Source organism: Phalaenopsis equestris, unplaced genomic scaffold (genome assembly GCF_001263595.1).
Source record: "Phalaenopsis equestris unplaced genomic scaffold, ASM126359v1 Scaffold000060, whole genome shotgun sequence".
Classification (NCBI taxonomy): Eukaryota; Viridiplantae; Streptophyta; class Magnoliopsida; order Asparagales; family Orchidaceae; genus Phalaenopsis; species Phalaenopsis equestris.
In genome coordinates this window covers 484,608-495,511 of record NW_018164502.1, presented here as the reverse complement: position 1 = coordinate 495,511, position 10,904 = coordinate 484,608, and the positions used below count along the sequence as shown (strand labels likewise).

Genomic DNA, 10,904 nt, shown 5'->3' with positions numbered 1-10,904 from the left:
GCTTTTTTATTTAATGGTTCGAGTTTTCTCTGGCACAGTTGTTCTTAAGGTGGGACTCGAATTGTTAGGCATATTGGGGGTGGTCGGAGGCTTGTATGATAGCCTTTTGTCATTCCTTAAATAAAATACAAATTAAGTGCAATAAAAATAGTATGGTGAAGTGTTGAAATAGTCATCGAGTATATACATAGGGCCGATTGGGGACGGTTAATTTGATAGGGTTGATTTGAGAGGACTGAGTGACGAGCGGCCAATTTTAACAGATTCTCTGTACAATCTCAGCGTCTTAAACAATAAAAGTAGAATTATGATGTTGTAATTTGGGAAACCCAGTAACTCTTTTCTGCTTATGGAACAAGTAGTTGCAATTGTAATCATTTTTTATAATGAAATTCTATAGCTATGTCAAAGCCCTTGATTTTTCACTATTAAGATTTTTCATGTAAAAATTTCTGATGTCTTTATTAGTTACATTCTCTTTTTTCAATATGTGTTGAATCTTGATATAATGTTAAGACAATAATTTAAAACTCAAATGTTATGAATTTTCTTGCACTCGTCAATTATGATGATGCTGATGATGATATATATATATTAAAGTTTAAAAAGCTATGTAAGAGTTGGATGGTATAATCTAAAGCTGCCCCAAAAATAGAGAAACTGATCACCTGTTCCACCAAACAAGCATTTGGTGTAACCTGCAAAAATCCTCATACCTCGGAACTCTCAAAAAAAATTTAATGGCTTTCAAAAATAAAGATAAAATAAACGTAAACTGGTGATGTGAAAACCAAGAAATATTTATAGAAAAAACAGAATAAAACATCACTTCAAATCGTTCAAATGCAGACAAGTCAGGGTGGCCGAAACTTAAGTTCACCTCATCATCATCTTATCATCACCATTTCCATCAACAGATCACCATTTTAATTTCTTTAATAAACTTTACATGAAAATCTGTTCTGAATATCATCTCTCATGCATCATTTTCATCACACATCTTCTCTATCATAAAATAAATATATGAACTTAACTATAGAGAGGCTCTCTCTCTCTCTCTTCATTTGTGTGTGTGTGTGTGTGTGGAAGTTTGAAATTGATGTAAATGACTTTGTGCATGTATTTTACATTCTTAAGTATTGAACCAAAGGGGCACTAAAACTGAGTTTATAGCTGACATCAAAGCATAAGTTTGAGACTAGTTGTCATTAACTTCAAGGTGGATTTGTTTAGAGAATCAAAATGGGCTGTGTTATTGATCTATAATGAATTTGAGGGCACTAACTGATTGCTAAGAAATGTTATGCAAAGATATAGATGGTTGAAAAAAAATAGTTTTTTGAACAAATATGATCATGAAAAAAATATAATTTTTGAACAAGCAACTTCAAAGAATTATGGCTAAGCTATACTCTCTTTTTTCATTGAAAGGGATTAAATTTTAGATTTGATCATGTATTTATCATGGTGTACCTAGGTGAAATTAGTGCTCCTATTCTTTACTCCATAACCTTAACTTCGTGCCAAATCAACATGCTCATATAAATTCACAGATAAAATGAATTTTTTCGGTTTGTTAGACCAAATCATCAATATATTTAAAAAAAAAAAATTTTAATTTTATGTAGAAATTAAAATTATTAACCTTGCACATCAATTGTAGTAGAATTAAGATTTAAAACTAGTAAATAATTTTAGCCCTGATTTAATCAAGTTTAGGTTCTAAATATAAATATAAGAAAGTTTATGCTAAATCAAAAAAAGAAGAGTGACATCCTTCATTTTCACATATGTGCTTCACTAATACTTAATAGTTGAACCACTTTCTATGCATCTCTTAAAAGCAAGCAAAATGAGTTGAGCCCACAAAATGATACAAAATAACAAGCATTTTTAAATATAAAAAAATACTTTTCAAATAAATAAACTTCTATTAGCAAAAACCACAATTCCATGCTATGTATATATTTTCTTATCTTTTTTTTTCAGACCAAATATATAAAGGCATATAACTACATAAATAAAATCATAAATTATAATAATATTTTAAAAATTTTATAATTTTATAACTAAAATCATCATAAAATTATCTATGTTGAATATCAAAATAAATAAATATTTGTGAAAAAAATAAAGTCATTTTTTTTTTCACAAATACGCCATACAATTCTTAGGTATTTACATATCCATCACTAGACTTTAATATTTACAGACAGATCAATTAAATCATTAACAATATCAAAAATATCAATATTACTAATTTTTTTAAAAAGACAAATTACACATTTGCATGCAGAGATAAATAAAAATATTAAAATTTAAATACATAAAAATAGGAAAATTTAAATATGCCTAGCACACAATTCATATAAATATATTTTCATATTTCACACAAACTTTAATATTTACATACATAGCACTTTGGCAGTCTAAACTCATGAATTAAAAGTTATTTCCATTTTAAAAATAATAATTGTGCCATTTTTTATATAATTTTAAGATTTGAGTGCTATATGTATAATATAAAAGCTTAGGTATGCCAAATGTAAATACACTGAAATTGTGTGCTACATATAAAAATTAAGTGATATGTATGTAATTATAAATGCCTTCAGAACTTTCAATCATAAAATGTAGAACAAAATAAAATATATTTTAGACATTTTAAATAACTTTAAAATATCAAATAACTAGAAAAAAATAGCATCATCAACTTAAAACTGATTTTTCTAGCGGATGTGACTGCTTTCCGAATGATGTCCCATCACCTTGGAATGAAAAAGCAAAGATTCTCAGCACTGACCAACTCCCAAATCCCTCACTTTCGATCAACGGAGCCATCTCCGACCACCTACTGCCGCCACATCTCCGCTGCTTTTTTCACACCAGTCCTCCGCCGTCTTCCACCTTGACTCCGCCGATACTCTCATCCCTATTACTCCATTAAAGCTCGGACTTTGCAACCTCCCACTGTAACCATCATTTTCGTAATAAGGATCGAACAATAACTTCTTCCTTGCTGTTGAGCTCACCCATTCCCTCTCCGGCGTCATCGGCCTCTGCTTAGGCGCACTCTGTGGCCGAAACCTCGCCATGGTGGACTCTGTCGCCGACATATAGTTCGGTGCAGACCTCATCTGCAAACTCCGAGCGCTCGACGGCGATGGAGTTGATGGAGATAAAGAAGCTTGGCGGTGCCTTGATCCAGTATCAACCTCTAGTGTCTTGATGGCGTCTCTTTGCCCCGTGGATGCTCTTCTCCTTGTCCGGCGATCCTTCTGCTCTGCTTTTTCCTCGAATTCTAGTAAACCTGATCTGTCTCTCCAAATCTTTCACAAAAAGATGAAATTTTTATCAGGAAATCTTCTAGTAAAGATGAAAAACTTCATAGAGGAATATTAAAGAAAGGATTTTTATATGCCTGTTGAGTGTTCAGAGCATGAGAGAGGGCATTGTTCTGGTGCCTCAAAGCTATATCCTTGCTGCCATGTAAAAGCAACATAGCTCGAATCTCCTCAACTGTGTGCTGCCTGCGCTCGTTCCAACCTTCAAGGAAGCTACTTCGGTGATCTCTAACCTAAAGGAAAGAATGATCATTAATTAGTATCAGTAAAAACAGTGATTTAGTAGTTAACTAGAAGTAAATAGTAAACAGTACATTAGTTCTCTTCTCTGTTCTGCCATAATCAACTGCAGCTTCTTGTGCGAGCCTGAGGCGCTGATCCCTCATTCGATCTTGAGCTCGGATAAGAGCTTGCATGCATCGCAGGGTCATGCTCGCCTGCTTCCTAACATTGTGCCCTCTCACCAAAGCTTGCAGCTTTACAAGCCCTTTCAGGGCCCTTAATGCCCTCCTTGCCTTCATAGAAAAATAGAAAGACGAAGAGAGAGAATGAGAGACTTAAACGAAAAGGAGAAAGCCATTTTCAATATTTAAGAGCATTGTGGGGGTGGCAACAATCGAGCTCTTTCAAGACGAAGAGAGAGAATGAGAGACTTAAAAGAAAAGGAGAAAGCCATTTGCAATATTTAAGAGCATTGTGGGGATGGCAACAATCGAGCTCTTTCAAGGAACAGCGGCTCTCACACATGGAATGAATTTATCAAGTGAGTCTTTTGATTTCAATTGAAGAAGAGAGTTGGATTAATTATCTTCATTATTTAAAGTCTATTTCATGTGAATTCATTTTTTTTTTTTTAAGTTCATCTTTCACCCATCCAGAAATTAATTTTATATTATTTAACATAACATTTCAATTCTAATTAAATAATATTAATTTTGAGCTTTATTTCTGTAGGTAAAATTAAAATACTACATGCAAGATGGCATTTTAACGTTTCAAATGCTGAAGCTAAAACCCCCATTTTTGTTGAAAACGAGCTTTAAAAATGATGGCATTGCGTTAATTATTTCAACATATAAGAAAATAAAAAAAAGCTTTTTGGAAGTTTGATCGAATCACTTTATCATCTTGTGATTTTGCGTGGCTGTAAAAGCATTTCTTACCAGATATCCTCGAAAAGCTGTTTGAATGACAATGGCGGCGTCTTCCCTCAGTAAACTCGCACTTGAGCTTGTGAGCCTAACCACCTCAGCCGCCGCCTTGGCGGCGGAAGCCGCAGCCTCCGCTGTCGCCACGCCCACCGCAATGGCTCGCCGCCTCTGTTCTGCTGTTAGTGATGCCGTCAAGACTGCCACCGGCGGTGCCGCCGCCGCCGTCGCCAATAAGGTTCTCAGCGGTTGTTCGCCCACAAGAGATTTTCGAAATGCCCAGCTTCTCCTTTTTATCTTCTGCAACAAAAAAGAGCATGTGAGTCGAAAAAAAATCTTCCTTTTTTTCTCTGCTTCTCTTATCTTCTCACCTTATCTTCCTGATCCGCATTAGAAGCTTTAGTGGGAGAAGAAATGAACACTCTTTTGAATGCTGAAAGCCATGAGCTCAGGCCTTCTTTCCCCATTGATGAACCTTCGAAGAAGGCGAAGTGGAGAAGCAAAGCTTTTACTTATCTCGCCTTCTTCATCTACAATCCTCAAAGGAAAGACGAAGAAGGAAGTTCGAGTCTTGAGCGAGAACGGAAAGAGGGAATCGAGTCTCGGTGCAAGTTAAAGATGAAAGAAGCCATCTTTGCCATGGAGGTGAAGAAGAAACAGGCGTAGGGCCCACGGAAGCTAAAGCGGGTAAGATATTGGGTGTTTTCCAGTTGCCAAATGCTTTGGGCAAAAATGTGAAATACTGGGGTTGAATTAACACACGAATGTAAGGTGCAATGCGAGTAAGACAAGTGCCAGAAGGTCATTGGATAGTGATACAGGGTAGCAGAGGGTCCAATTTCGGGTCACTTTTGTAAGTTGGGCTTTGGATTGAGCGAGAGAGAGAGGTGCCTCGTGCCCGGTAAGGCTGCCGAAAGAGAACGCCTGTTAAAAAGAAAGGTATAACGGAGCTGAGGTTTATGATTAGATTTGTTTTTTTTAAGACTATATTTTGTCATGCATGTTTCTACATATTTAACATTTAAGCTTCAACACATCTCATGTATTTACATATGTCGCTTCTAAACTCTTATAAGTAGATGTACAACACTTTACTATAAAGTTTTTTGTGAAATTACAAAAATAAAGTTTTTGTGCTTGATATGTAAATATATAGGAATTAAGTGGTATGTATGCAAATCTTTCTTAAGAAAATGATATAGAGATTTTTCACCTCTTATGACGACTTCCTATGTAATGTTACTTGCTTTTTACTAGTTGGATTTTATCGTACATAAATATATTAATTTATTAATTAAATTTTAATAAATAAATGATAATTTTATAAATAAATATATCTAAGATATAGAATAGATCTAATAGACTTGATATCAATACATCTTCATTTATATTTTGGTGCTTCATGCGATATAGATAAAATAGAATAATAATAATTCATGCTAATCTCTAAGCTTATATACTTCATCAAACCATTCATTCTTCCATGTATGTATATGGTGCGTGTCAGCAAAATTGCTGGGAAATTAAAAGAAAATTTTACATATATACCAAACAATTTGTGTATATTTACATATCTAACAAAAAAAAATAATATTTTTATTATAATATTTTGGTGTTATAAATCTATGCATGACGATATGTATATATGTCACTTTGAAAAAGTAAATATAATATTGTTTTGATGTGTTGTTAATGATTTAAGTGATATGCATGTAAATATGAAAGTTTAGGTGTTAGATATGTAAATAGATTAACATTTTGTGGAATGTATGTTAGTACTTCAAATTAAAGTGAGTAAGATCCAAGGTAAATGGCACAGTTAATTTAGGGGCTTAACAAATGATGTCGGCATTTTAAAAATAATATTATCATGTTATTAAATGTTTATTTAATAGTTTTTTTTTTTAATTCATGTAATCATGATGTTCACTGTTAAGTGGGGTGTATTTTTTTTACTTGTCATGTTTTGTAGTAGTTTTTTGCTTTTAAATTATAAAATATATTAGTATGACACTTATATTGCAAACAATATTACAATACATGGGCATAATGATTTTGTCCAGAAACAGTTGCATCATAATTTTTTTCAAAGTGCAAAAAACAAACAAACAATAGTTTTTTGCTTTTAAAGTATTAAATATATTAGTATGACACTTATATTGCAAACAACATTACAATACATGGGCAGAATAATCTTGTCCAGAAACAGTTGCAGCATAATTTTTTTCAAAGTGCAAAAAACAAACAAACAACCAGCTTATCTGTAAAAGCTTGTTAAAAAATTACAGCTGCCCTAGACAGACCCTAAGCAGATGTGATGAATGTGTCAGCTTGGGTTCAGCCGATAAAAAGAAAATTCTTACCAATGAATAATATTCAAGTATGCATGGACACAAATAAATAAATAATTGAATCATTAGCTCTGGGTAATTTCTCGTTGATCGAGTTAGATGGGTTGCAAGTATATAAAATAGTCATTCAAGAAAAAATGTAAGATATCCAACACATAAATATAAGACAAATGGTTAAATATGCATGGAAAGTTAAATGAGATTTAAGGACAACTTTAATACAATGGCATGTCTCAATATAGTAAAAATATTATATGTGGATTCCGGATTTGTACAACAATTTGTATAATGTGTTGTGGTACGCGAGAAATATTTGCATACATAAAACGTATGCAGAGTTGCATACATATTAGGTTTTCAGATGGTACAAGTAAGTTCATTACAATTAAATTACAAGAAGGATTACAATGAACTTACATATACCCTCCGAATAACCTAATATGTACGCAATTTTGTGTACGTCTTACGTACACAAATATTTCTCTTGGTACACAAAGTTTGCATGCATTAAGCCTCCGCATATAATATATCTTGAAACATCATTCACATATTTATATGGAAATCAATTAATTTTGTGGGAAAAATGTTGCCGTATCATATGACTATTCTTCTTTTTTTTTTTAATAAATATTTTAATTTTTTTAAGTAATAAAATAGAAAACAAAAAAGTATTTGAATGCGTATCATATTGGTTGGAAACAAATTAGTGATGAATCCTCGGTTCTTGGATTCAAGTGCAGTGAGTTACATAATCAAATGAGTGAGAGGCGGCTAAATCCTACTTATATGACCATCAATATACTAAATGTTAATTGTTGAATGTTCTTTCACTTAAAAATTATATAAAAGGTAATTTATAAATATGTTTTTTATTGATTTATATATTTAATTATTTATTTGTACGATATTTAAATTATTTACAATAGATAAACAAATTGCTGATGTTAATTTTTTATCACTTAGGGTCTGTTTGGGGCAGCTGCATCTTATTGAATAAACTGCTTATAAACTGATTAAAAATAATATACCGATAAGCTAGGCGTGGTGACTACTACAATTTTTTTTTTTTTTTTTGAAAAAGTCAGGCCGCAGCCAGAAAACTGCCACCACACCTAGACTGGTGCGGTGTGAAAACGCTGTTTTCAACGTTTTGAAAACGCAAAAGCTGTCAAAACGTAGTTTACCCAAACAGGTCAGTTGCGCTTTCCAAATGCCACCGCACCAAATAAGATGTCACAAACAGACCTTTAATTCAATATATTTACATATCTAACATTTAACCATACCCTAATTCAATATATTTACATATCTAACATTTAACCATAAGTTTTCACATACATATCTTCTAATATATGTGACACATCATCTACAAATTTCTCGATGCATGACGTAAATCTCGAGTTGAGCAAAAATTATTCAACATTTGACCAAAAGTCATACAAAACTATCCTTTCAGCGAACTTACAGTCAAAATGCCTTGCTCGACGAAGCAGACTCAACGGTACAAAAATCGACCAATTTGAGTCAATCAAGCCCATATCAAGCCATTAAATTACTTTTAGAAACTTTTTCGGGCACAATTGAAATGTCAAACGATCTCATAATCAAAGAAATTTAGGCTCAAGTCGAGCGTCTCGGCAAGTATAATCTAATGAGCTTAAGATTTATTAATTCTTGCATCATTAATACACTCAAATGTCTATCGAACGCTATCCAATCAATGAGATATATTCAGACAATCAGATCAGAGTGATCTGAATTCCTTATTTATTCGCAACATGAACTCTACAAATATAGCTCTATCCCCCTCTTATGAAGAAGGCCTGGTACCAAGAGCTTGCAGGAGGAGAAGTTGGAGCCTGCATTGCTTCTGCATCGAAGATCAAGCGAATTAATTTCTCCTGGTCCTGTAGTTGCAAACCACATTGGCCACCGTTGACCACAATTGACCTCTATGTGTTCCTTGCATCGAAATCCCTTATGGAGTTGCAACTTGCATTGAGAATCCCAGTTTTATGTTGTGGAATATTGAAGCACCCAATGAAGCAATACATTGTTCAGCACACCGTATAACAATACATCCTAAATACAGTGCAACGACACACTCCGGATGACAATGTACAACGCACCGCACATGATGCAATGATACCTCCCGAAGACGGTCTAACAATGCACCCTCAAAACGTTGCAACGACGCACCTGATGCCAGTGTAACAGCGCACCACACATAAGATGCGACAACAACTCCTAAAGATGGTGTATAACGATGCAAACTAAATATGATACAATAACACACCCCGATGACAATATGATAACACATATCATATATAGTGCAACAACACCTCACGAATAAGGTGTGTAATAATACACCCAGTACACGATGCAACGACACACCACGATGATGGTGTAATAACGCCTCTTGAAGACTGTGTGATAATGCACTCGGTAGACAGGGACCTTCCACAGGCTCCTAAGGCCCTCTTTTCACAACTCACCACTACAACTTACGTGACTAATTACAGCTTGTATGGTCTACAACTCGTGCAGTTCCTGACTCCAACCCCTATGGTCTGCGAACGTTATCGCAACTCACTACAACGACTTATGCAACAAACTACAACTTACTTGCCCCACAACTTGTCTCGCCCCCGACTCTAAGCTCGGCGACTCGACTTCAGTCTCTACGACCTACAAACGTCATCACAACTCACCATTACGACATATGTGACTTATAGCTAATACAACTCTTGACTCTGATCTTTGCAGCTTATAGACATCATCGTAGCTCTTCAACACAACCTACAGGTCCAACCACTACACAAATGACTCACAATTCATGCAACTTTCTTATCCCAACGGCTTACGGACATCATCGCAACTCACAACAACAGCCTACATGTCCGACTTCAATTTACATGACTCACAGCACTTGCAACTCTCCTGAGACCCTAGTGGCAGATGCCCTACACTTCAACATACAAAAAAAGTTGTACTTTTTTCCTCTTTAAATTAAAAAAGTAATTTCGATTTGATATGAAAGTTTTATGGTGTATAAATATAGAAATAAAAAAAGTAAAACACAGCCCCTGCAACATCTAAAAACTCAGGAATTGAGGTATACATTATGTACGCAACGCCATTAATTTTTTTCCAGATTTCCCGTAAATGGATCAACATTTCCGCTGTTTCTCACAGCCATCTACTCACTTAAAGCAGCAGCAGGTCCAACTCTCTCCCTCTTTCCAGCCAACCACCGCATAATATAATTTGCAAAACGCGTCGGAACGCCTAAATTAAATGGGGAACTGTGCCTTTGCCGGCGGCGACGGCCCTTCTTCGCCGACGATCAAAGTAGTCACGCCCGACGGCGGTGTGATGGAGCTCGACGCCCCGGTGACCGCCGAACTCATCACCGCCGCCTTTCCCGGCTACGCCATCTTCCCAAACCGCGACCTTTCCTCATCTCCTCTGCTCCACACCGACAATCTCGCAGCCGGCGAGCTGTACAACTTACTTCCGTTGACCACCCGCGCTGCTAGTATTACTCTTCTACCCTCCGTAACTGCGCCGTATCGTGTATCTTTTGACCGCCACGCCGCTCTCTTCTCCCGGCGGCTGAAGACGGAGGCCTACTCTCCGGCGATGGCTGCGGGGGTGTGGAAGGTGATGTTCATTGATATATAAAAATATGTTCCTTTGGCTTTTGTTTTTGTAACAAAAAAATTAGTAATTTGACAGGTGAAGCTGGCGATAAGCAGGGCGGAGCTGGCGGAGATATTGGGCGAGGAAACGAGGACGGAGGCGCTTATAGAGAGCGTGAGGGCGATGACGATGTGTGCCGCCGGTGGATCGTCGGGTTCAACGGCGACGGCGTCGGATCTGCAGAGCTTCTCGAGCAGCCGGAAGACTTCGTCGGAGAATCTTGGTTTTAGCTGTTCGGCCGGAAGATTTCGCCGGAGAATGTGGGGTCCGGATAGTGATGTGGAAGATTGATTTTCCCCACCTAAGATAATTTGTTTAAGGGAGATGTGAATTTCATTTTCAATATATAGATATATCTA

General features: G+C 35.7%; 2 protein-coding genes across 3 annotated transcripts; one reads left to right on the top strand and one right to left on the bottom strand.

Annotated features, from left to right (window-relative positions):
• Positions 1 to 2,704: 2,704 nt before the first annotated feature.
• LOC110019503 (protein IQ-DOMAIN 1-like) lies at positions 2,705 to 5,526 on the bottom strand. The gene is made up of 5 exons (XM_020717180.1): positions 4,864 to 5,526; positions 4,508 to 4,792; positions 3,659 to 3,859; positions 3,422 to 3,577; positions 2,705 to 3,329 (listed from the first exon to the last, which is right to left on the bottom strand). The coding sequence occupies exons 1-5, from the start codon at positions 4,957 to 4,959 to the stop codon at positions 2,829 to 2,831; spliced, it is 1,239 nt and encodes a 412-aa protein (XP_020572839.1). The 5' UTR covers positions 4,960 to 5,526; the 3' UTR covers positions 2,705 to 2,828.
• A 4,436-nt stretch (positions 5,527 to 9,962) lies between these two features.
• Positions 9,963 to 10,863, top strand: LOC110019519. Of its 2 annotated transcripts, none has more exons than XM_020717205.1 (2): positions 9,963 to 10,506; positions 10,602 to 10,843. In XM_020717205.1, the coding sequence occupies exons 1-2, from the start codon at positions 10,141 to 10,143 to the stop codon at positions 10,773 to 10,775; spliced, it is 540 nt and encodes a 179-aa protein (XP_020572864.1). In that variant the 5' UTR covers positions 9,963 to 10,140; the 3' UTR covers positions 10,776 to 10,843. The 2 variants fall into 2 exon arrangements, with proteins under 2 accessions (XP_020572864.1, XP_020572863.1); XM_020717204.1 differs by having other exon boundaries at positions 9,964 to 10,506; positions 10,582 to 10,863.
• Positions 10,864 to 10,904: the final 41 nt, after the last annotated feature.

Excerpts from the sequence above, each read along its gene's own strand:
- LOC110019519 (XM_020717204.1), top strand. The coding sequence starts at position 10,141 with ATGGGGAACTGTGCCTTTGCCGGCGGCGACGGCCCTTCTTCGCCGACG. Across the intron at positions 10,507-10,581 it reads TGGCTGCGGGGGTGTGGAAG|GTGAAGCTGGCGATAAGCAG; the intron begins GTGATGTTCATT and ends GTAATTTGACAG.
- LOC110019503 (XM_020717180.1), bottom strand. The coding sequence starts at position 4,959 with ATGGGGAAAGAAGGCCTGAGCTCATGGCTTTCAGCATTCAAAAGAGTG. Across the intron at positions 4,793-4,863 it reads ATGCGGATCAGGAAGATAAG|AAGATAAAAAGGAGAAGCTG; the intron begins GTGAGAAGATAA and ends TTTTTGTTGCAG. Across the intron at positions 3,578-3,658 it reads GAACAGAGAAGAGAACTAAT|GTTAGAGATCACCGAAGTAG; the intron begins GTACTGTTTACT and ends TCTTTCCTTTAG.